The sequence below is a fragment of the Simochromis diagramma genome, unplaced genomic scaffold (assembly GCF_900408965.1).
Source record: "Simochromis diagramma unplaced genomic scaffold, fSimDia1.1 OVJJ01000402.1, whole genome shotgun sequence".
Taxonomy (NCBI): domain Eukaryota; kingdom Metazoa; phylum Chordata; class Actinopteri; order Cichliformes; family Cichlidae; genus Simochromis; species Simochromis diagramma.
The window spans coordinates 2,052,571-2,079,054 of NW_024386972.1; the positions used below are offsets into that span (position 1 = coordinate 2,052,571).

General features: G+C 40.6%; 1 protein-coding gene across 6 annotated transcripts; it reads left to right on the top strand.

The window, feature by feature from the left end:
• The first annotated feature begins 561 nt into the window (after nt 1–561).
• Nucleotides 562–25,929, top strand: LOC120737941 (breast cancer type 1 susceptibility protein homolog). 6 transcript variants are annotated; one of them, XM_040038887.1, is made up of 21 exons: nt 562–683; nt 1,983–2,071; nt 2,200–2,253; nt 2,336–2,416; nt 2,498–2,586; nt 2,676–2,712; nt 2,804–2,928; nt 3,190–5,733; nt 5,910–5,986; nt 7,304–7,439; nt 7,842–7,899; nt 10,580–10,683; nt 10,924–11,129; nt 11,220–11,307; nt 13,567–13,644; nt 13,817–13,857; nt 14,414–14,497; nt 18,368–18,425; nt 21,276–21,349; nt 22,144–22,204; nt 25,684–25,929. In XM_040038887.1, exons 2-21 carry the CDS (start codon nt 1,998–2,000, stop codon nt 25,776–25,778), a joined length of 4,164 nt encoding a protein of 1,387 aa, XP_039894821.1. In that variant the 5' UTR covers nt 562–683; nt 1,983–1,997; the 3' UTR covers nt 25,779–25,929. The 6 variants fall into 6 exon arrangements, with proteins under 6 accessions (XP_039894821.1, XP_039894823.1, XP_039894824.1 ...); XM_040038889.1 differs by having other exon boundaries at nt 10,927–11,129; XM_040038890.1 differs by having other exon boundaries at nt 10,580–10,668.
• Nucleotides 25,930–26,484: the final 555 nt, after the last annotated feature.

Here is a 26,484-nt window from a genome sequence, read left to right on the forward strand (position 1 = left end):
CCGCTGCTCACTGATCGTCAGCTGTCCTCTTAACTTAGCTTCAACAATTCTTTCCCAGAGCTTCAGCGTATGGATCATCAGCTACAACTCTGCACACCATTCTTGTTCTTGAAAATCGGGATTAGTACATAACTCCAGGCACTTCCCGTTCTCTTAGATAGCTCCATAGGCCTACTTCTACAGCTATGACATCAGGACAAATGCCTTTCTACTGCAGCCCTTACTTCTACTTACTAATCCTCTAGGCTTCATGATTCATTAACTGTCCTTGACCTATCCTCCTTTTTCTTTTTCTTTCTCTTCTCTTTTCATCTCCTCAAAGTACACCTTCCATCTTCCCAGCACGCTCTCTTCACTGGTTAGCACATGTCCATCTCTATCTTCAATCACTTAACCTGCTGCACATCCTTTCCAGCTCTTTGTCCAGCCAACCGTTATAAGTCCTTTTTCCTTCCTTAGTGTTCATTTGCCTTGAATACTGTCCCATCAGTCCAGGAGTCTGGAAAACTGTGAAACACAGCTGTGTGCGTGTATGTTTATGTGGTTTACTCTCCAGTCAAATAGGGGGCGCTGTTACATTAAATGCAAAACATCTTTTCAATCAAAGCAGAAGAAGACGGTAGTTGCGGGAAAACTGAAGCGGGTGATTCTCATGTTGGAGGCTCCAAACTGCAAGAAAACAGGTAGTTTTAGGAATATTTATGAATATGTACAGTTATTTACTTGCGCGATCTGTTTCTTCTTATGAGATGTTAGTCTGTCGGGGTGTTTTTGTCGATTGTCCGAGTCTCAGAAGTTTCAGAACAGAGCTAGTTATGTAAGTTACACCCCCAAAACAGAGACAGCTAGCCAGCCTGATGTCGAGATTTAACTACTTTAAGCGACCGTGTACGAACATTAAACGGTGTTTTATAAAGTTGCCAATATATGTAATCAGTGGCTTTTGACTGACTTCACAATGCCGCTTCATTGCGTGGTCGCTGTTTTCAACGTAATGATGCTTTAATATCAGCAGGCAGACTACTTTTTGTGTATAATTGAAGCACTTGTGCCATTTATATAATAACTTATTCAATTGATAAGAAAATAGTTGGGCGGTTTCTACAGAGCCCAGTACAAATAAAACATCGCGTCTCAGACAACATGATTTTCTGCAACATAACCGAATCTATCCTCCTATTGTCCAGATATCTGCCAAGCTAACAGTGCATGCTGTGTGTACAGTGAGCAAAGTACACGCAATGAATAGTTAAACATTCAGTCAACAATAGGTTGTAAAGGTAGGCTCCATGCATTCATGCCAAGCAGGTTGGATTTTATTTGCAGGACCATCCGAGTCATCGGTAGAACTCTTTGGACTTCATCTCATTCAGAATGACTCAGACAAATTCCTTGCACATGCATAGAAGCTTGAACGTGCTACCCCAGTACTGAAGCCACTTCATTGGCTCCCAATTGAATACAGCATTACCTCCCAGTACATCTCTGACTTGCTCATTGTCTGTAACCCTCAGGTAAACAGGGGCATATCTTTTAACTGTTCCCAGAATTAGATCCAAGTGTGCTGAAGGTGCATTCAGTTACTGTTTTCCTCTTCTTGGAACAAGCTGCCTGCTGATCTCAGGTCATTTACAAGTGAGGTCGAAATCTTTAAATTTTCACAGCCCTACAGTTAATAATTGTGTTCATTTGTATTTGCTTTCTATTTTTTTTTAGTTGTGTTTTGCTTTTTATTGTATGAAGACATTGTAGAGCTACAGAGAAACGTTTATGGTAAACACATTGATTTACGTGTGATTAAATGTGCCATCCATCCATTCGTGGCGGGGGCTGGGGCCCATCCCAGCTGCCACAGGGCGAGCAGCAGGGTATACCCTGCACGAGAATGCCTCTCTGACACAGGGATAGATACAACTGACCTTAATATTAATGTGTTATAGATGCTGATCACAGTAATGTGTACACAGATTTTTATCTCTTAGTCTTTTAGAATCACCATGAAAACCCCAAAAGTCTCAGATGTCAAGAAAGGGATTTCGGCGCTTTGGGAGACTCTGCAGTGTCCCATTTGGTGAGCATTATTTAGAATAAGAGCCTGTGTTAATAATATATAAAATCATTCTTCTTCTTTTGTAGTATTTATTTATTTTTTTACAAGATTTAGATTGTTTTTTCACGTAGGTGTTCTTTTGTCTATAGCTTGGATTTAATGACTGCTCCGGTATCTACTAAGTGTGACCATCAATTCTGCAAGTAAGTGTCTTCTTAACTGAAAAGCTTCTGTTAAATATGCACAGGCTTCATGCTTATGACTTTAGCTCTCTTTTTCTACCAGATTTTGCATGATGAAACTTTTGGACAAATCCAAACAAAACAAAGCCAACTGCCCCGTGTGTAAAAGCACAGTCACCAAAAGGTTGGACAGAATATATATGCAGATGGTTTAACATGTATTATAATACGTGAAAGCTCCTTGTAATTGTTTTTCTGCTTACAGGAGCTTACAGGAGAGCCCTGGGTTTCAGAAACTTGTCGCTGGTTTGCAGGACATGATCCAAGCATATGAGCATGACACTGGCACAAACTGTAAGGTTATATCACAGACTTTCTAAAATGATGTTATGGAATTGGCTTGCATTATGTCACCTGTTAACATTACATCTATACATTTTCAGACTTCACTGGAACATCCCAGCAAGGGCGACGTGCAGGGTAGGAACAATTAAGATTTATTTTTCACAGTAACGCTCATTTATTGACTCAGTCTGCTCAGATACAGCGTTGCGTATTTTCTTCTATCCAGTGTCACAGGTGCAGAAACTACTAAAGGAGCTCTGACATCTGGAGATGCATGTGGCACTGACATTGACAATGAACAAAATGCACTCTTTGGTGATCTTCCAGAATCCCACTCCTCAACTATTGCAGGTGAAATCTTCCTCAAATCAATTGTCATATTGCTCACATTACTGCCAGTGCTTTGGTGTAATATACACTACTAAGGTGTATATTTGTTGCCCACAGTGTGATATCAGCATTTCTACCACCTTTTTCTTTGGGTTGGGAAAAAAAAAATGTGTAAAGTCCTTACAGAGGACAGAGTAAAGAGATGGATGTGAAGTGAATATGACTTAATCAAAGCTTGCGAATGAACCTGATTTTCTTATACTGTTTTTTTTCCTGTAACAGCCCGGAATGGATTTGCAAGACTCATGGGGCTTGAAGATTCCGCTCCTTTGACGACAGAAAATGAAGCTCTGGATAGCGGGCTTGGTGATGCTCCACTAACGTCTGACAAGAAAATGTCCAGCCCCACAGACAACGGGGAACCAGTGAAAGCTGAAATGTCAGACGTTGTGGCGAATACTTCAAAAACGCGTAGGAATAGAGGCAAAAGGAGCCGGGAGAATGCCTCCCTTTATTCATCATTCATTCCAGATGAAAACGAAGACCAATCCCAAAGAAAGTCCTCGAGGAAGAAGCAGAAAAAAGATGTGGAGCCCGACAAGATCCTTGACCATAAGCGTAAGAAAAGTTTAGAGAAGGTTGCAGAGTGGCTCATGAAAGTTCCAGCTGAAGGAAGTCTTGAGTTAGAAAAACCAGATGAAAACTCTGATGACTCTGACAGCTGTTCCTCCGCTTCGACAATAGATATCAGGCAATGCAACAGTGAACTGAATCCGAAGAAAGAAGAGCGGGCCAAAGCCCTCGAAGAGCAGGTGTTTGGGGCTGTCTACAGACGAAAAGTGAACAGGAACATCTCTCCTCTGCTTAAAGTTTTTACAGAGCCATCGATAGCTGAAGAAATATTGAAGAGTGAAGATGCTTCCAGTGTTAGAGAGGAAAACGGTTTTGCTTCTTTTGCAAAAATAAACGAAAGTAACGTGGAGGATGAGCAGCAAATGACAGAAGAAATAAATGATGGCAGTGGCATTTGTAAATCAGCAGAACAGATGGAGATCGGGACAGAAATTGATACAGGCATGCATGTGGACGAGTTCAACAACTTTCCAGAAAGTCACCAAAACAGAGGCAGAGATGACTTTTCCAGTGTTGTGCCGGATAATGTAGAACAACAACTGGGGAGGAAGACGAGGAAAAGGACGTGCAACGTTCTGCAACAGGTAGACAGCGACTTACAAGAGCAAGCTCGGGCAAAATCAGAGGGTGGTGAGCAAAAGAAAACTGACAAAAGGAAAGGTAGAAACACAAGATCCGAAAAAGGCAAGCCCTCCAGAGTGCCGAAACCCCTTGTCCTCGTTGGAGTTCAGAATGGAGAAACCAGCCCTGTTATTAGAATGAGAGCAGAAGAAGTTCAGGTTCAAATTGAGAATTACCCTAGCAGCGAGGACCAAGTAACTCCTGTCGTTAAGAGCAGTAGGAGAAGCAGAAGACTTCAGCTGTTTGCTGAGGAAGTCCAGGAGGGTCACAAGCAGGCGAGCGAGAAAGCTAAGGAAACTGAAGGAAACAGCAGTGTGGCAAAGCAGCTGGAACATGCTAATGGCGAAGCGCTTGATGATGTAAATAAGGTGGTAAAGTCAGCTAAAAAAAATGGATGTGTTTATAATGAAGACATAGGAGAGATTGAAAACATAGAGTGTGCTGAGAGAACATCGAATCTGAGGCCAACAGAAGCTGTTAAAGAGTTAAATGCTGCCTCAGGCTCTGCTCAGCTAGATGATGCAGCCGTGGTTGAAAGTGACAATCAAAACAGTATTCGGTCACAGGCCTCGGTTTGTAAAACGAAATGTACCGAAACAGAAAACGAGGAGGACAGGAACGACAGTGAGCTCGACACGGAGCAACTTCTCAAGAGCTTCAAAGCAACTAAAAGGAAATCTTTCTATCTTGGAAGTCCAGACGTGAAAAGCAGCCGCGGTTCAGACAGAGACGCCATCAAAGAACCAGAGAAGAAACATGAAGGTTGTTCTGGTGTTGAATCTGCAGAAAAGGCTTTAGGAGACTCCAGCAAGTCCTCTTATGATTTCATCTCTCCTTCCAACTCACCGGTCCAGCCGAGAATAACTGTTTCTGAGAAACGGGATCCGGCAGCAGTGGAAGCCTTGATCTCTGAACAAAACTGTTCAGGTCGCTTCAGGAGTAGTCCTAGCAGTGGACTGAGTCCTAACAAGGAGTCAAAACGTGATGCAGAAAGTCCTCCTCTTTCTGTGGTCCCTCAGGTCGTAGATTCTGGTCTCCGCTTCACAGCCGTTGAATGTGATGAGCTAAAGGAAGCCTCTCAAAACACAGAGAGTCGGGCTGACTGTGAGGAGGATGTGAAGGGGATAAAAGATGACGCACCTGCCACTTTAAAGTGTTCCTCAGTCAACACAGCTGAACATAGGGCAGTTCCAGAGTCTTCTTTGACCCCTGATGACCTTATCGCGTCACCGGTCCAAACTATCCACAAAGCAGAGATTAACAGCAACGGTAGTGGAGAGGTCAGCATCAACTCCTCCATCAATAGGAAGCCGAGGAGGAAGAGAAAGGCTCAGAGACTGGAGCCTTCATCCGAGTCCGATAGCAGTGGATCCAAAGAAGAATTACCCACTCTGACACAAATCTTTGGAACATCAGCTCGTCCTTCCGCTCAGAATCGGAGCGACTCCGGTGAAGACGACAGATGCGAGGGAACAGCTGATGCAGCAGATCGGTTACCACCTGCATGCCCCAGCCCCGACTGCGTTGATTCCAGTCAAGCATCTGTGGACTTGTTCGGCACGCCAGAAGAATGTAAGACGATTCTCTTTAACTGAAATAGTTTTTTGAAGTTTTATTTTTTTTATGCTTTCATCAAAGTAGCCTTTAAGCCAATGCACATGTGTGTGTGCTTGCTGTGTGGTTTCCTGCTTCAAGAAGTTAAACATCTTTCCATTATAAGATGTGAAAAAGCTCCTATTCTCTCCCAGCAGGTGACGTTCCAGTAAATGACACCAGTGTTACCATAGAATCGTCACAGTTTTCAAGCGAAGTCCTTGTTACACAGGTAAACGAGCAGGGCCAGAATATCTTAAAATTCTCTCCACAGGATGCACGAAGGAGATCTGGATCTCGATTATGTTTCTTCTTGTTTAAGACATCAAAAACACTTTGTGAAGATCTGGTTAAAAAAGCAGTTTTGCTGTGTGTCACAATGGAAATTAAAAGAAAGTCCTCCCAAAAAGTGGAGCTGTAGATCTGGATCCACATCAGCTCTACATGTTGACTTCTAAGTTGAGCCACGCTCCACCTCTGGTAGAAATTTCTTGCCGGTCAGTTCATTTTTTTGACTAACAACTAAACAAACACGAAAACCAAACCGATCGCGTAAACTCTTTGCCAGAGGTACATATACAATATTTACATTGCATTCCTTTCACTGGTTTCATATATATCTGCGTGAATGTGCCAGATGTTAAAAAGAAAAGTATATGAAACTTGTGATTCTCATCAAAGTGAGATTTGACATTATTTTAAACACTCTAATCTCTTCCGCTTGCTCAGCATTTACCTGGCTTCGTTGTGCTTTCAGCGATGCACCTTCACGTTACGTCCCATAGAGGGCAGCCACCACATTTTCCCCGCACCGAACTGTCAGCCGCCTGGATGACAGACTACCTCGCTCAGTGAAAAATGTCCCCCTCAGCAGCTTTCTAAATTGCATTTCATTTACGTTAGAGGAAATGCCGCCTAGAAGATGATTCTTGTTTTCTACCCCATCCATCTTCCAGCGCTCTCACTTTTATCTGTCGACTGGATTTGACTGGGGAGTTCAAGTTTGACGCCCTGGGGTTTGGGGGGGGGGGGGGGGCTCAGGATTACGCACATCAGAGGATACAGAGCTTTTCTGTTGTTTAGCAGTGCGTCTTTTTCACATAATCAATGTACTTGCTGTGTAAACTCACAGGAGGAAATTAAAATAACAAAAGCACAGCGTAGTGACGCTGTTGGAAACGGGGCCTGGTGGTAAAAGATTCCATCACCTGCTTTCTCTTTTGCTTTTTGAGCTCCTTCATGAAAACATTTGACAGTCAATAGATGATCACTGGCTCAAAAGCCACCAAAGCCCTTTAATTGATGTGAATGACTGCGCGTGGGTTCCTCGTCACTGAGTGACAGTTGTCACTTCTTTTCATGCATCAGTGCAATACGTCAAATATGCCGCCAGCATGTGTCTCTTTATTTCATGCAGTAAAATGCTGCATTGCAGATTTCTGTTTTCTTCTTATTACTCCTCTGTGCGTCACTTAATTGTAATTATGAGCTGATATGCTTTATCTCTCCCCCCCCCCCCCCTTTTTTTTTTTTTTTTTTTCTTTTTTAGCAAAAGATAGAAATGCAGAAGGAGCTGGTGAGGCTGGAGAAGCTGATGGCCCTGGTCTCAGAGGTGCTTCAGGAGAAAGAGAGCAGTCCTTCCAAAGAAATCCCCCCACAAACCCATCAGAGCACCAGAGACATGGGTAAGAAGATAATAAGCATCTGCTTATTTTCAGAGATGAAAAGATTAGTTCACAAAAAAAGATGAGTAGATAATTATGTGTTTACAGCATCTGAAGGAAAAATATCCAAAACTGATTAATTCCAGACTCTCAAAAGGCAAATACATATGAAGACTGAGTGAGTTTCCCCTGGTAGTAAACAAAATATATTTGAGGTTTGGTAAGATGAAGATGGGCGTTTTTCACAATTTTTCTGACTTTTATTGGCCAAAACATGCTGGACAATTTGTAAAGGAAATATTCTGTAGATAAATTGAAACTGAATGAACACAAAAATTTGAAGTATGCCCGAAACAAAGTCTTTTTTTCTGACTTTTGAAGTATTGAAAGTCATAAAATGTAATATAAATATTGTGTTTGCAGGCCCAGACGCTCACAGACAGCTTCCTCGTGACCAGGACGCAGGGCACGCCGCAGACAGGCAAGTAAAGGATTGTAAAAATAGACTTGCTCAGTGCTGCTGCATAGAAATATCTATACCCACAATCAGTTTTACTCCCTCCTCACAAGATCTCCTCGATCTAAACAAACAGATCGGCAAAAAGTCGTAAGATAAGTCCCAATAGCATTGAAAAAAGTCAGTGTTTCTGATTTATTTTGCTCAGTTTCTTTTACCTATGGAAAAAAAACCCTCAAACTTATTCCTTGAAACAATAGACATGATGCAAAAACCACAAATAAACACTATTTTAACCCCTGTCCACCATGACCTCATGAAAGCTGAAAGACATTAAGTCCGTCTTTACAGGAAATACAGGAAATGATTAGAGGAACAGATAATATCACAGCTAAATGACTCTTAGAAAGTTAGAAACCAGTTCCACATGTTAACTGTTTGTTTTCCTGAGTTCCTGGTGTCTTAATCCGTTGTATTCACCTGGTGATTAAAAACAGCCGAGGCTTTAGACGGTCTGATTTTATACCAGTCATTTGTGTGAGTGTAAGTACCTTTGTGTTATAAGTTAACGTTAAAGCAACATTTTGACGTCTCTTTGTGTCTGAGCAGCTCCTGTAACTTTTTGCTGGCAAGTGAAAAAGGATAACTAGATAAATAAATAAATAAAACACTGTCTGTGAAAGACACAGGAGGAATTATGAGTCATCACATCGGAAGGTTTTCTTTGCTTGCTCAGCAGCCTAATTAACCAATCACCTCGCCTAATGTTGGCCTCCAGTCATGTGACAATCTTCGAACTCAAACCTGACTTCAGTAATTAAATACGTCCGCCTCACCGCGCTGCAGTCTTTCCTTAGAGGGTTCTACATATTGTTTATAGATTTTAAAAGGAGCCATATTTCAATACATCTATATTAGCCAGTACAATAACTGGAGTAAGTAGCATGTAATTGGCCTCTTTCAGTCTGTAACTGAAGGAGAAATTTGGCGAGTGTGCGTGCGGGCACGTGTACGTGTGTGTTGGTGGTTCTCAGAGGGTGATGCATCTCAAGAGGACAGGCAGATAATCTCACTAATGAACCCAGAATCTGCTTATGCTGTGGAGAATAAAAAAGTCATTACTGACTGCATCTTATATGTCATTTAGAGCACTTAGCGGGAAACTTGCATCGCCACAGTAATTTATCTCTTGCGACTGATTGCGCACACAGACAGACACACACATACAACCTCTCGCCTCCCAGAGTTCTACGTGCTGTCCTTTGGGCGAGAGAGTGGGAGAAATGGCGGATGAGAACACAGAGGGGTTTGGTTATACAAGTTCTAAATTAAAAAGCACATATTCCAGAACTGCAGTAGTGAAATTGGAAAGATTAGTTGGCACTGCAGTCTAAGTTTTCAGTGAGCTGGTGCAGGTAATTTAAACGCAGGCACTCTGCCAGAGACTTTGAGTGAAGAAATAAACCCAAAAGAAAACAAAGAAAGGAAACTTTACCAACTTTATTCATTTTGGAGAATAAAAGCATACCTCTGCCGAAAATTATATAAGAATGTGTCACTGATATCAACTTTCTTTCTTTGTCAAGTCCTGGATCAACATTTATGCTGTAGCGTGCAGTTGAGTTGGGAATCCTGATGATAACTGATGATATTATAATGCATCATGCATGATATAGTGCTCTGCTCAATACATTGCAAGGCAGTCATCTATGAAATATCACAATATCTGTTTAACTGAAGGAGAAGAGTTCCGTTTTAATGATATGTCAGTTCTGTTACTTAGCTCTGCCCCGCTTCTCACCATTTCCCTCCCATTAGCTCTTTTATTTATTTATTTTTGTCCTGATTCATTTGGTAAGATTCACCATCAGCAGACATGAATAGTGACTCTGGTCATTTAAATGGGCTTGGGTATCCATTTAGAGCGCCTGCATGCTTTAATAAAAATACTGATGTTTGCTGCCATCATAGTCTCATCACATGAGGAAAATATTGATATTTTGTCCCAGCCCCGCTCTGCAAACTTAAAGTGCTGCTAGGAATTAGAACTGGAGTGTTATTCAAAGGGGAACAGGCACTCGAGACGTGTGGTACTAATTCAGTTTTGTGCAAAAGTTTTATAATTTCTTTATATGTGTATATGTAGTATGTGTATTATATTATAGGAGATGGGGAAAAAGTGCAGTGATTTATTGAAACATACGAAAACTCACATGGAAATATAGTTTTATGGGGAAGAACTGTACAAATTCAGAAGGTGATTGTGCAACAATTTGTTACACAATCACCTTCTGTTACATTTGAATTTGTAACAATTTCAAATGTAACAATTTGTTACACCTTCTGTGACGCACCGATTGTGAAATCAAAACTTTCACAATCGGTGCATCCCAAATATGCAGCGATCCACAGATCCAACATTGTGTAACAATTATCTTCTGGATACGCAACTGGATACAAAAACCAAATGCAAAATGAATGGAAAAAAATAGCAACCAGGGTCCCAAAGAAAAATGCTCATAGACCTTTAGAAAGTCTGGAAAAGTACTGCTGAAGACCACTTAAAATATTAGAATGGAATCTGGCTCTTTGGAAGCGAAATACAAAGAACCTTTGCACAGTACTGTACATGCAGGTCAAAAATCCAGGAAATGTAAAGTTAAAACCAATGCATGCCAAGCTTACAGACACATCTGTTTTGCAGGAAAGATGTTCCAGAAGCGGGACCGAACCTAAACTCAGAACCATCTGATTGCAAAGGTGTTCCCGAACCCAACCCGTCAGAGCCTGAAGGTGACACACAGATGGGTATGAAGTGAACTGTAGAAACATGTTTTTTCAGATAGCTTCATTTTTCTATTTGCACATTTAATACCACATGAACATAAAGGAGCAATTTGACATTACTGCAGTTTTACTGCAGAGTCTGTTTGATTTAGCCTGACTGTGGTTGATAAGGTTAATCTCTGATGAAGGATCACCAAAAGTGGTGAAAGAGGAACGGGTCAGGTCAGGTGACTGTGTGTCCTGTGTTTTTTTTCTCTCCAGCAGCGCAGAAGTCTGCGCATAAAGGGGTCGGTGTCAAAGGCACTGGAGTCTCCAAAACACCTTCTTCAACTTCAGCAGCTAAGACTCAGAAGGACAGCAGTTCTCTGTCCGACGGGCAAGAAGACAAAGAAAATAACAGCCCTCCAAAAGACGCATGCAAAGCTAAGCTGGTGCTTGTGTCATCAGGATTGGGCCCAAATGAGCAGGTGACCTTTCAGACAATCAGTCAGTTTGTTTGCTTTTTAAACTTAGTCAGTTTTAGAATAAATAAACTGATATGACGCTGTTGCCAACAGATTATGGTGAAAAAGTTTGCCAAGAGAGTTGGTGCCCGTGTGGTTTCCCAGGTAACACCAGAAGTGACTCATGTCATCATGCGTACAGGTAAGTACAGTCACATGCTCTCCTTTTAGAGTCAAAGGGAGCCACTGGACAAATTGGCTTGATAGGCAACAGAGCAATTAAATCCTCATTACTTTAGTTGTTTCTAGCTCTTGTGTTTTTTTTCTAAAAGAACATTTGCAATTAGAGAAGGACATTTTCTTTCTACGTGTAGTTACAGCTTGTTTCGTGCGTCTTTTAAAGCGCTCCTCGGAGATAAGCTCTCTGTTTCTCTCCACCCCACACACTCTCTCCTCCATTTATCCGCTAGTTGCTAATTACCCTCTCTGATAGATTATTTTTAATTTCAAAGCTCGCTGTCTCCAAAGCACCATATTAACTGTCACATTTTAAGAAGTCCTCCTTTTTTTTTTTTTTTTTTCCTTTTAATTGCAGCGGTTTCCTGGGCAACTAAAAATAGGAATCGTAGGCCTCTTGATCTTTATGGTTAAATTTTGGGAAAGGAGCAGGAGGTCTCATATTACTGCCATTAGTAGAAAAAAAAGTTTAAAGCCTTTAAAATGCATTTCTCAGAAGAACTGGCAGTAATGGGCATTTTTGACTCTTACCTGGATTAAAAAGTTTCTGTCTGCCTCTTTCACGGATTTGAAAAGAGAAGAAAAGATGCAGATTGATTTCCTTTAAATCATCAGAATGAGCCAGAGTTGGACATCTTTTCCTGTGCATGCACTGACACGATTGTATTGACTCACCTGTTAGACCATCTGACTTCTGATCTGTCTTGGCTTCCTCTTGTTGTTAGGTCTCCCGATTTATGCCATTTAATAGCAATTATGTAACAGTATTCTCGACTGGGAAAAGAAACGTGTTTAAGTCATTTTGCACACGTTAGGTTGTGCATTTCAGTTGTACTGTGTGTGCAGTCTACTGTGAATCTACCTCTGAGTACACTGACTTTACCTCGTTCCCAGTTCAGACTGGGAGCATCTCGTCTCGCCACTTAACCAGACTCCGCTGAACTAAAACCTAACTGTTGATGTTTTGGAGCTGTTGTGAAGATGCTCTTAGCTTGAAAGTGCTACTTCAAACTTGAAGTGAGCTCTTTGTGAGCCTGAAAGACTTACTGACTTATTATCACCCAGACGCAATTTGAATTTCACTCTGGTGTTGTTCTTGTCCTTTTCACTCGTAAATCTGAAATATTAGAAGAAATGGCTCCTTGCAAATCTCGTGAGCGGAGCCACATGGGCACTGACACTAGTTGGAGAGCAGCTGGATTGCATCAGGCTTTATCCTTTTTGTGGCAACAGAAAGAACAGAGGAAAGGAGAAAAATGTTAGAATTAACTGATTGCTTATTAAAAAGTAGCTAAATAACTCATAACTTGGAACGCAAAGTGTTGTAAGTCTATTGAGTTGCACTGCAACACTGCTACTGATTACATTTGCTTTGAGATAAGTCTTGTGTGACTGCAACTATAGGGCATCAGTTAATCTTATTTTTTTAATGAAAAAGAATGACTATACTTTGTTTACAACACTTTACCAGGATTTCCATATTAAATTTAAATGTAATAATGATAATACTGCAAATGATAACATATTAAAAAAGTAATTTCTGGCAAGAGTGAGCAGAAGTTATAACCATATATTGTCCTTTGTTTTGCAACAGAAACCTTTTAGCGTTGCGTCCAAGAGCACAGACAGTTAATAACCTTAATAACATATAATAACCTTTATACTCAGTGGTCAATTTATTAGGTACAACTCGCTGGTTCTTCATTCAACCTCCTTCTGTCTTCTTAACTGCCTGAACTCTTCATGGGTTAGATTGGTTGGCAGCACATGTATGATGTGAATCTCCCATTTCATCACATGCCATATTGCTTTATTTGATTACAATCTAGTTACTGTGGGGGGGCCTTTTGATCACAGTGAACTGCCATGTTCAAGGAACCACTGTGAGATTATTTAAGCTTTGATACACAGCACATTATACAGCTAGAAACAGCCATCAGAAGATGGATAGACTGCGGTCATAAAGATATGGACATGTCAGCAAGGCTCAGGTAGGCCATGGTATTCAAAGGATGCTCAGTTGGTAGTAAGGAGCCAGCTGAGCATCTCTAGCCCCTCGTATAGCTCCATGGACTCATACTTACCAAGTTTGTGACTTGTAGGCCTTAAAAGATACTTGGTCAATTTTACAGTGTATAAGGTGTATTTGTACAATCACCTCATGAAAGAGCTCTCGTATTTTGCATCTGTTTTCATGCGTCTGCTCTTTTTCTCTCTCTGCCAGATGAACAGCTGGTATGTGAGCGCACACTGAAATACTTCCTGGGAATTGCAGGCAGGAAGTGGGTGTTGAGTTTCCAGTGTAAGTATAACTTAACTTAACTAATAAGTTAAGAGTAATTAGTCTAAATTTAAATGTAAAAAACAGCATGGCATGAAAAGGTAGGCTGGGATAAAAGGGTGTTTTACACAGTAAAGTTTTTGTGTGTCAGATAATAAGCTCGCAATTCTTTGCTCTTTTTTTCTCTCTGTAGGGATTTCTGAGTGCTTCAAACAAAAGAAAGTCTTAGATGAGGTACGCTCGCCCGCGTGTTCGTTGAATCAGCGCAGCGGTGGCTTACAGTCACATCTGTGTTTGTCCCGATGTTGAATTAAGGCCACATGATGAATCTCTGGCTGTGGCTTGCTGTGATATACCACCATAAATGATTAGCCATCCATTTGTTTTAGCAAGTCTGCTTCTGTGATAGGCCAGTGTAATCCAGCCAGGCTACGTTTAGTATCGGTATTTCAAGTTATTTTATCCATCACTGGGGTAGTTTTAAGAAAAAAGAAAAAGAAAAAAAAAAAGCATTATATCATGAACACAGAAATGCACTCTTTACGATTAAAAGTTGATTGCTGTCACATTGAAGAATGCTCAGTGTACTCATAAGAGCATACCTGACTCTGGGAAGAAATTAATTACTCTTAACAGACTCTGTGTTTAAATTCAGTCCTGAGATTGAATAATCACTTAGGCTGTTTTTAAAACGAAAATGAAAATAGAAAATAACCGAGCCGAAAATTTTGACGCTAACTGTGAGCTTCATGTTTGCCTATTTGTGTCTTTTTGCTTTCTTCTTAACCAGAGTCCGTTTGAGGTGAGAGGGGATGTGGTGAATGGGCCCAACCACCAGGGCCCCTCAAGAGCTCGGACCACTGAAGACAGTAATGTGAGTGCTTTATTAACTGAAGGGGACTGACAAATATACTCGTATAATAAAAATAGAAATTGATCATAAAGCTTCATAGATCAAGTGTGGTATGGATTGTCAACAAATAATAATAACTCATCTCCAGTTATTTACAATTCAATACAAAAGACAACAATATGAATATTCATACATTTGTTATACTGTTTGGTGCGTTTTCAGGGGCTTGAGTCAGTGAGTTGTGCTCCTTTGCAGTGCAGGCACCCTCGTCCAGCAGTCCTTGCATATTATTTGTCATTCGCTGTGTTTGGAGTGTTTCCACACAACGATCTGCTTTTGAGGGACAAGCTCTTCGTTTCAGCTGTGCCAGACATCCGTATTTAGTTTTAATGGACTATTATGTGTTGTAAAGCAGTCTTTTAATATAGTGCTACTTTCTATCCAGAAAACCTTCGTCTCCAGGGGAACAGCTGTGACTGGCATATGCAGCCACATCATCAGGCAGTGATCTGGCGGTGCTTTGCATTCGATTGATGGAGCAATATCAGTCGATCGTCTTGATTTAATTGTGGAAAGCTAAAATCGTGATCAAGATTAAAATTCAGTTAATTGTGCAGTCCTATGCCACATAAAATTAATATTATAGCTTTAAAACGGATGTTTTAGCTTGAGGCTTAAAAGAAAATCTAAAAGTACTCTGAAACTTTGATAAGAGCGGTACAGCTACAAAAGGTACAGTTAAAGAGGTGCATAACAAAGATTTCAGGTAGGGTCAAGTATGTGGCTTTGCATTATTGTTACTTTTGAGGAGAAATGGTATTGATGAATGGCACAATAGCTTTTTACTATGTGTGCTTGATTGTTAACAACATAGCCTTATAGCTCCACAGGATTTTTTTAGTTGTAGATTATTTTTGGATGATCATTATATCATATTACCTGTATAATTATTGGATATTATAATTTGCATGCTCACTGAAACTGCAATGCATTCAATTCAGTTTGATTTGTATAGCACAAAATCACCTCAAGTCGCTTTATATTCTGAGGTAAAGAACCTACAAGAATAGAGCAATAAACCCAACAATCAGATGATTCCCTGTGAATCCCACTTGGAAACAGTGGGAAGAAAAAACTCCCTTTTAACAGGAAAAATTATCCAGCAGAGCCAGGCTCTGGGAGGAGCAGCCACCTGCTGTGATCCAGTTACGGTGAGGGGAGGGAGACACACTATGGAAGAGAACCAGAGATTGAATTGGTATTTCTCTGAGTGAATAAGAAAAAGAAGAAGAAACAGTGCGTGATAAGAAGTCCCGCAGCAGCTTAGACTTAGTGCAGTTTAACTAAGGGTCACCTGATTCAGCACTAACTGTAATCTTTATTAAAAATCCAAATTTTAAGGCTAATCTTAAAAGTAGAGATGCCGTCTGTCTCCCAAACAAACTGGGAGCTGGTTCCACAGAAGAGGGGCCTGAAACCTTAAAGCTCTGCCTCCCATTCTACTTTTTAGTATCCTAGGACTCACATGTAAACCAGCAGTCTGAGAGCGAAGTGCTCTCTTGGGGTAATGCAGTACTATGAGGTCTGCAAGATAAGATGGGTGCTGTCTTTCTAGTCCCTGTTAGTCTCTAGCTGATGCATTTTGGAACAACTAAAGAGTCTTTGGGGAGCTTTTAGGACAGCCCGATTATAATGAGTTACAGTAGTTCAGCCTAGAAGTAATAAATGCATGAATTAAGTCTTTCAGCATCAAACTGGGACAGTATTTTTTTTTTTTTTTGTATACTTTATTAATCCCCTGTAGGGAAAGTTCTCTCTGCATTTAACAGATTCACTCAGTGAAGCAGTGGGCAGCCACCAATCCAGCGCCCGGGGTGCAGTGTGTAGGGACAGTACCTTGCTCAGGGGTACCTCAGGGGAGCTACTTGGTGGAGTTGAACCCCCGACCTTCCGATCATGGGGCAAACACTCTAACTACTGAGTTCTCTCCTCCCCTATTTCTATTTTCTAATGTTTGCACAAATGCAAGTAACCAGTTCTGCATATTTGTTTAATGTGCACACTGAAGACATATCATTGTTGAAAAAGACTCTGAGTTTCCTCACAGTGTTACTGGAGGTCAAAGTAATGCCGTCTAGAAAAGGTAAAGATACCAGATTACTACGATTTTTAGCGACGATGTACAATAACCTCCATTTTATCTGAATTTGAAAGCACAAACTTAGAGATCATCAGGCTTTTATGTCTTTAAGACACACTGCATTCTGGCTTCATGGATAAATAAAGCTGGGTATCATCTACATAGCATTGAAAATCTAAGCTATACCTTCATCCTGCACCACAGGATTCGTGGCTCTGCCACATTTATATTGCTCCTCCCTAAATCTGCCTTTAAAATACTCAAAGCTTCATTAGTTATATATCCACGAAGATGCACATCTTCTTCATCTGTTCAGTTCATTAGCCCACCAATGCCTTTCCATTCTATCAGTCTGTTTTACTGTAGCTTATAGAGATTTTGCAGCATGTCAACATGTTGACTGGATGAAGCAAATTTGTTTTAGAACACAACAATTATTTAGGAAAACAAAGCAAAAACAGCAAATCGGCGCATTAATTCCTGCTGTTATCGGCAGTTACCACTGCTCGTATTTTTTAAAAGCACAGTGTTAGTCCACAAAGAATAGTCTGTGATTCAGAGAGGAAAATCAAATAAAATGGCCCAATTACAAGCAGCACTTGAACTTGTTTCCTCGTGTTGCACCAGCCTCTTAGCTCAGACCCTGTTGTGAGGAGCTAATTGTAATTTTCCCCTTGGTGTAAGGCCAGCAGGACCACTACTGTTGCCACTGAGGGGGAAAATTAGAAATGGCTAGATGTCATGTTGGCCGTATCACTGCCTTTGAAGAACCTCTGCTAATTGAATTAGCTAGTAATTTCAGGCTTATTTAAGTGGCATGTGCGCCGTGCCGGCAATTTGACGGAGCCAGGCAGATTGGTCCCGTTCATATTCACTTTCTGTCACCTGCACTAGTGTGACAAACGGACTAACAGATGAAATGGAGAGTCGGGGAGTCTGTCACCAGAACGCTCTGGAAATCAGTCAAAGAAACTGCGTGAGTGTGTGTGCCTGTGTGTGCTTGTTATCACACTCTAATACCTCCTGAAGGACATTAGCTGTTGTCTAAATTAAAAATCTGTAACAGAAACACTTTTTCATCTCACCGAGCACCTCTGGCTAATGATGATTATGGACGTACAGGGAAGCGTGAGAAATTAGTATTTCTCTCCCCTGTCGCTCGGACATTTATCTTTCAAACACTTCCATCCTGCCACACGCTGTAGATGAGGCCGTGTCATGAGTTTCCTTTCAGTGGTTATCATAGTTCAAAGAAACAAGTTTACATTCCCATTTCAAGCAAGCCTATTGACCCTGAGTGTGATAAAACAGCGTCCCTGGTGTCGAGCCTCTCGTTTTTCTTTGCCTCCTTTAAGTGTGATATTACCTCGGTGACGGTAGCTTTATTTGCACTGTTCTCTTTTACTCATCACTTCATTTACTGTATTACAGTGAGGGCAAAAAATCAACGAGGTCTCAAGGCTTTATTTTACCCAGTAAGTGAGGAATAGATGTTGTAAATTGCAGGATATGCTTAGAGAGGTGTTTCAGCTCTACCACTGTAACCCTTTACACAGGTGAAGAGTTCAGAAACACACTCAGCTGTAATGGTAATAGCAGTGTTGGCTGCTCTCATCCAGTGTTGTTGAGCATTGTTTGAAGGTTAAATCCACTGAGTAAATGTCCTCTGTACTTGCTTTACTCTACATATTTTTGAAAACATTTTAAAGCAGCTTTTTTATCCTTCTTTTAAGTCTTCCTTTTGTTTTCAGCTGCTCATGAAGGGCTTCAGCATCTGCTTCCAGGGGCCTTTTACAGACATGACTGCAGGTAAGAAACATGATGTGACATGAGATCTCCAGAAAGAAAGCTTATTGTGTACTGCAGTAAATTTAGGGTTAAAATTGAACATGCAAACCAGGCAGTGTTATGATATATATCTCTAACACTGTTAGAGATGCTCCAGAATGGCCAAAAAGCACAGTACTGTGCAGAAGTGTCAAACCACTCCTCATTAGTTGCTGCCAAAGAGCACGGTGGAGGCTTTGTGATGGTTTGGGGCCATATTTTCCGCACTTCCACTTCTGCAATCCTTTAATTTTCTCCAAAATCGACAGTGCGCCTTATGTATGAATTCTGCTTACTGACCTCGAACCGATTTTATGTCGCACAGGGCGCTCAAAAATCTGTCAAAAATGTTTTAGTACGACTTCGGTAAGCTACGAAGCCGCACCGCTTGATGGATTGTCGGAGCATTGCGTTTACCGTAGTCAGGAGCCTTGCGGACTCGGAGTAATCTGGGTCCAAAACTCCGTCCGCTTCAGGTCCCGAAGTCAAACAAACACTGCGGCATCACAGAGAGTTAAAAACTGTCTAAATTATTTCATCTTTAATAAAATGATCTTTACCAGGTGTAACAATTAAGTTTAACATCCAGGCACCCATGATAACAGAATGTATTAAATTTAATGGAGTTAGAAATTAGCAGGAAGTTAGCTCTCTAGTTTCCATCTAAACATGATATAGCATGTTCTGACTGAGAGATTTCTGAAAAAAATTCAAACGTACAGCTCTGCTGTCACTTCCAACATAAATAAAGACAGAAAATTAAACAGCTGTGACGTTTGTAGGGTTCCTGAAGTTGGGCTAGCTGGTATATAATGATGTGTTACGTGATCGCAAGCAACGCAGCTATGTTAGCATAACATAAACACAGTGAAGCTGGAGGATGAACGCTAACTTTTTTCCCCCTCGATAAAAGTTAACGTGAGGGTTCCTGATGGTTAGGGACAAATGCAATCGCATGGCAGGATGCTGTAAACGGACCAAACTTCAGTCAGGAGAACAACTGAGATAATCCATCCACAATACGAGGTTGGTCATTAATATACTGCAACAACGTGGGAATAGAGCAGCTGTGATAGAATTCAACATTAACGAGTCAATGGTACAGAAGTGGAGGAAGCAAGAAGAATGAGTTGAGTAAAGTTCTGTTTTGTTTCGCTTAATGCGCCTTATAATCCAGTGCACCTTATGTATGAAAACAGACCCGTTCATCGACAGTGCTCCTTATAACCCGGTGCTCCTTATCTTCCGAAAAATACGGTACTTCATTTTTAAGTATGACAGTGATCCTAAACACACTGCCAATGCAGTAAAAACATACCTGGATAGAAAAAACACACACAAACACTTTGACTCTGCTTTCAATTTTCATTGTGCAATGAACCTGCATCTTTTTTTCTTTTTCTTTTGCACATTCAAATTTATGCAAACTTTAACTGTCATCTCCACTTTTCTATTTCTATTTTCTGTTTCCGGTTGATTCAGGAACAAAGCTCTAAAACACCACAGGGCAAGCAACACCCACATGGTGTCCTCAAATTACTGGCTGCAAAAACAAAGATTTTAAAACTTTCTTTTTTCATAGTTGTCTGAAAACCTCAGGTGGTGTTTTATTGCATTGTTTCCATCTTGCTGTTTGCAATGTTGTTTTCTCAATCAAGAAATACTGTTCTCGACCGCCCTTATTCCATCTTATTGATGCCTCCGTCCTGCAAGACTCTGATAGACACACGGGAGAAAGAAGACAATAAGGAGAGGGACAGTTAAAGTAGCTCACACAGCTTTTGACTGACACTGAGAATAGCTTGAAACCTGTGCTGTTTTTAACCTCTGTCATTTCAGCACTGGAGAACAATGACAAGTGATTCCAGCGTGTGGGTGGGTTGAATACGTACTTAGGAGTCGTGTGAGATGTTTTTGGTGTGGTTTTGTCACATTGCACAGCAGTTGCTATGGAGTCTGGAAATTATTTCTGAACAGAAAGTGGAAATGAGCTTCCAACCATGGACAAAGTCGTCTGCAAGACTCCTTTTCCAGAATGGTCTTGCAGTTTCTGTAAGAGGTTTATAACTTTGGTGCCAAGGATTTAAACTGTTTATGACCTCCCAACACAAGCTTATAAGCAGTTCGGTTGCCCTTCATACAGCATAATTCTTGGCTCTTCCCTTTCAACATGGTTGAATGGAGAGAGAGAGAGAGAGAGATCATGGTTGAAGGTCTCAGGGGGGTCCTCGTTGCTTAAAACCCCTGAAGGCAGCATTCTTCATTTTCCTTCTTCCTGGGGCTCTAAAAGTGCTCCTGCCGCATCCTCCCCGCTGCTTGCTGGATCGATGAAGCTTTGCTAATGGGTTGACATCTGCTAGCTAGCGTGAGTCGTTTAAAAGACTTTCTTTTCTTTTTTTTTAACATGGCACAAACACGGAGCTGTTTTCTTCTGGGATTTCATGCATTATTTAACCACTCGGGTTGATACATATTGATGTTATCTAGAGCTCGCAGAAGACGCTCATCAGTGTTTTCCTGACATGAATGAACGTACCCAGGAAGAGGAGCTGTTGATTTATCTTTTTGATGGCACTTGTGGTATTTCCTGTGAGCTGCTGGAATATAAACACAGTTTTCTGAATGAAGTTAAGTGTGTGTTGACCGAGTGAACTGCACAAATGAATCTGGAGCAGCGAGTGAACCGCTGACCTGTGTTTGTCCATCTGATCAAAGTAAAGCTTAGCTTGAAATGGGTCTGCTGTGTGTCCCCTTGGGGTTAGAGGCAGTAAAAGCAGATCTGATCATCTTTTATTTTCATGAAATTCAGACATTTTCATGTGTTTCCGACAGATAAAATGGAGTGGATGGTGGAGCTCTGTGGAGCCGCTGTAGTGAAAGATCCACTTCTACTCGATGGTAAACAGGTAACAGTGTCCAGCCGCTCAACTTATAAACTCCACAAAGAGCCACTGCTGTTCTAAATTCATGCTTTCCTCTCTTACTTCAAAATGTATCTTAAGATCGGTTTAAAACTAGATCTAGGATGACTTACACTTTATACTGTAAGGTAAGATGCTACAATAATAGAGAAAAAACCCCAACAACCAGACGACCCCCTGTGTGCAAGCACTTGGCAAAAGTGAGAAGGAAAAACTCCCTTTTAACAGGAAGAAAGCTCCAACAGAACCAGGCTCAGGAAAGGGGCAGCCATCTGCCACGACTGGTTCGGGGTGAGGGGAGGGAGAAGGCAAAAAATTCCTGTATATGAAATTTCAGCATTAATGTCTCTGTTTCACTTACGATCCCCGCGATGTGCTCCATTACGGGTACAAGTCAGGCAGCATTCGGTAAAGCAGATGCCTCCCAGAGCAACTCTTTGTCTCACAAAGCTGCATTAGTGCCTCTTATTTGTCTCCTGGGTTTAATTTCATTTTTGAAAATGACACATTAATGCTGAATTGTTCAGCAGAAGTGACACTAATTATGGTTAAAAAGGCAACATTTATTATTACTGACAGTCAGAGATGCAGTAATCACAGTCGCTGCTTAATCAGCCGTGAGTCATTTAGAAAGTTTCAGACAAGATCGATCGACAGGCAAGGATAAAAATACTGCGCTTTAACATTTTGACTGATTGTAAGTACTAAACTGTTTGTTCTATTTGTGCTTCGTTTTATGATGAGAAATGGTTGTTTTTTCTACTCCTTTTGTTCCGCAGAAGTCCCGGCAGCTCGTCATTGTACAGCCTAAACCAGAGTCATCATCTTCAACTTACAACAGTGAGTCTTGGCTGGAAATAAAAATAAATTTTCACCTTTTAATTAATTTATTTTTTTAATATCTGATCATAACTCACTTTATTTTAACCTAATTGGCTTCTTTCTGTCTCTCTCACAAGCACATAGTCTATTACATGCTTCCACACGCAGAGGTCGTGAAGACAGAGATTAGACTGACCCCCGTAACAGGGGTTACATATTCATACACAGCCTCACCGAGGGGTTCGTGCTACTACGGAGACAGACAAGAATTGTGTGTGACACACAGTGTACTAATATAGTTTTGTGTTATTATATAAGATGAGATTTCATAAGCCTTGATATGGTGCAACAAAGAAGTGACACCAAGTGATGACACATTTTGTAGGCAAATAATGGATGGAAAAGATTTTCACATTACAAAATGAGTTTGTGCCGAGGAGTCAGTTGTTTTTGTTTTTTAATATTATGCTCAAATGCTAAAAAGAAAAGGAGACAAACATTTTTCTTTTTCTTAATGTTCTTAATTATTACAAAGTTTTATTTATAGATTTATTGAAAGTTGGCTTTTCTCTGTAACTAGTATTTAGCATTCCGGTTAATTTAGCTGATGATTTAGTCTCTGCAGTGTATTACAACGGTGTGCAAAGAGCTTGTTGGGTTTGAAATGGGTGTGAAACGGCTATATTCACAATAGCTGCTTACATTCACAGTCCACCTGCGTTACTTCGTTTTGATCAGAAATTAGTGACAAATAGTGACGTAGTTGCAGCCGGACAGATGGAAACCAGTGGAACTGAGTCCCATTCCAGACATATCACAGATGAGTTTGGTTCATCAGGGCAAATTGACTCTGATGGATTACAACATGATGGCAATCTAGCTGCATTTAAAAAAAAAAGAAAAAAAGAAAAGAAAAATGAAATAGCAGTTGTTTGCAAAGCTTCATCAATCAATCTGAAGTTGTAGGAAACATATTTCCTTGCACTAAACGACCTATATAATTGGCTTGTGATTGAAAACGGGCAACCAGTTGGTTGCCGCTTCTCGAAATTGACTGCCGATGTGAAAAAGTGTAATGCAATCATTTGGGAACCGGCTGTTTGTTGATTACTTATAATCTATTGTGACCAAGTTACAGTAGATTTTACCAGTGAGCTTTTGTTTGTTTCAAAATAAAAGTATTTTATTCAGTTAACCGAATATTAACTAAAGATTTAATCTGATTGTAGAGACACAAAGGGCGATGATGTCTAGTTAGCCAGTGCTAGCCAGTACACATTACTAAGGTCTATTTATTATCTTGTTACATTACTGATGATTGCCAAAAGGGTTAGGCTTTAAAAATAACCCATGAAAGCACCACAGAGAGAGAGAGTAAATGACACCCACTACAGGAGGAAATAGTTGGTGTCGTCACAAGCAAAAACACATTAGCTCTCTGAATGATGCACGTTACACTGTAAAAGAAGTTTCATACTTTCAAAAAGCTTTAGTTTAATTTACGTGGATATAGTATCCTAATACGGACCCATTGCTTGTTGCACTGTTAGTCTCTCACACAGTTCTGGTCTTAAGCATCCTCATGCCCTGCCGAAAAGCTCAGTTTGGGGGAATTTTGCAGCTTTTAAAAACTTTTTTTGTGTACCTGCATGGTGGTGGATCTTACTGCAGGTTTGCCATCCCCAAAATATCTTCATTTTAACAGCGATGCTATCCTATTCAGTCTTCCAAATAAATTTTGAATTTAAATCAATTTATTACATTGATGACTGGGTATGAGATTATCTAAGGTTGAGGTTTTTGTATCTAAACTGACTGTAATGAACGAATATTCCCCACAAACACAGACATCCGGGGCTGCTGTGCATGTCAGCGCACCTGTCTGTCCATCAGTGCGCGGTTTCGAATGCATTTTTTCCGTAAGGACCAATTGGAGAGCGACAGAACGGTGAAAATGGCAGATGCTGCCAACCAAAATGAGACAGGTCCCCAACAAGAGCGAGGAGAGTGACTTTTCAGGGAAGCATGTGTGAAGGGAGTTGAGCAGCAGAGAAATGGCCAAGAGTAAATTTCAGATTGCAGCGTGGGGAATGTCAAAACAAATTGGCCACAGAACAGAGGGGCTGATGTTGCATGAGGAGAGCTGACAGTTTGAAAGAGAAGGGGAGCAAGTAACACCTCGTTTCCCTCCTCATAGCATCCTAATTTGCACTGCTACATATTTAATGTAGCTTTTTCTCTTCAATGTCCTCTGGCACCTATAGAGCAGGTAAACGAGCAGTTCCTCCACTCGTTCACCGCTATGTATCGTCTGCTATCCTCTGCTTGGGCTCCACTGATTGAAATCACTGCCTTTCTCAGTCACCCATCCTTTATAATTCATGGGTGTAAAGGCAGCATTTATGGACATGTGTCATAAAAGACCTTATCTGGAGATGTAAGTACAGAACACTGACTTAAGCACTGTTATTTTGTTTTGTCGGATTTCTGAGAATCAGAATTGAGGGTTGGGGAGCGGGGGTTATTTTAAGGGATTTTGAATGCGGCAGAGTTGTTAGTCCCAGATCTACTGGAAGTTTCCCACACGCCATTTCTGGGAATTACAGAGAATGGTTAAAAAAACAGAAAATGTCCAGTCTTTGGAGAAAAATCCCCTGTTGATATCAGATCATAGGAGAATGGCCAAACTGGTTGTAATCAAAGTGTGCAGAAGAGCATCTTTGATCGTGTAAAACTTTGAACCAGATAGTCTACAGAAGCAGAAGACCGCACCAAGTGCAATTCCTGTCAGCCGAGAGCAAAAAACTGAAGGTAACTCAGTACTAGCAAGATGTATCTAATAGGGTGGTCGCTAAGTGTATGCTTTCACTAAAGGACTACAGCTGTTAGGGTTTGTGTGCTGGAACCTAACCCCTTACATATCGTTGATACAATTAAAAACTTGAGCTACACACAAATAAGTGCATCATCATCATCATCCCCTCATAAAAGCTTAACAATTATTCCCCAGCTGAAAATAGTCCCAGATAAATGCAGTGTTATTTTTTCCTAATAGTGAATGTGGCATCTTTCAACAAATGAAATTATATATTCATGTTTGTTTGTTTTTCTAGATCCATATTTTCAGCAGTAGCAGCTGGTTTGGGACTTAGCCGCTGAAAGGCTAGGGTAGTCAGAAAGGCCTGAGAGCTGGACTATTACACTGCAGGAAGATCTTTTCATGGCATTTGCTGAAAATGGAGACAATGTAGAGTAATACAAGCCTCATGCATTAAAATATGAATACTGGTTCTCCTTCAACTGTTAGCTCTTACTGTTATTAGAGCATTAATCATACAGATGTAAAAGTTGGAGACATTATAAGCCCTCAAAGGCTTTTTGTTGGAATTTCACCTGCTCTAACCCTACACCTACACCACACTCATGTCCTGTTTCATGCGTGTTCACACTTTCAATACTTTATCTTTAGAAGGCATTAACATCTGTCCTCTCTGCAGGTCTTTCCAAACAAGCTACTGTTGTAACCCGTGGTTGGTTGTTGGATACAGTTGCGACCTACACCCTTCAAAATTACAGCAGCTACAGAACATAACCCAAGGAACCCAGAGATCTTCCCACGGCTTCACTATGACCTCTTATGGGGAATTTAACTGTTCCATTTTTTGTTTTTCCAAAATATCCACCTGTTATACATATTTCTGTGTCTCTCGTTGTATGATGTATATAAAGTACTCGACTAAAGAGGCCTGAATTGAGTTTTTCTTCCGGTTTTAAAGCACAAATGTCAGTGCTGTCTATGAGGACTATACAATGCCTGTTCAGTTTCCTGAACATGGTTTGCAAACTGCAACATGTTCTGCATTATTGAACAGCCGCTGTGTGGGAATAAAATGGCACAAAAGATTTACTGTGCTGGATCAGATAAGGGCAGGAAATATTTTGTTTCATTTTCCTTTTCAAATCTTATCAACAGTCTAAAATATTTAGTTTGCTGCTCCAAAATGGTACTAACATAAAAAAGACTAAAGTGCTAATATTTGCCACGATACAGTAATCTGACAAAGCATTTAAAGGAAATAGATGCCGGCTTTGCGCTTCACTCCTGTGGTGTCAGCGTTTTGTGAAGGAATATAGACGCACCAACTTGACTTGTTAACTTTTAATTAAATTTTATTGCTTAGAAAAAAAAAGTATAAACCAAACATTTCACAGATGACTTCATGAGCCTGCTTTCTTCTCCATTTCTTACAAAAATTTGGTGTTTTTATACATGGTACCCTGTTTTTCGAGGATTTTTA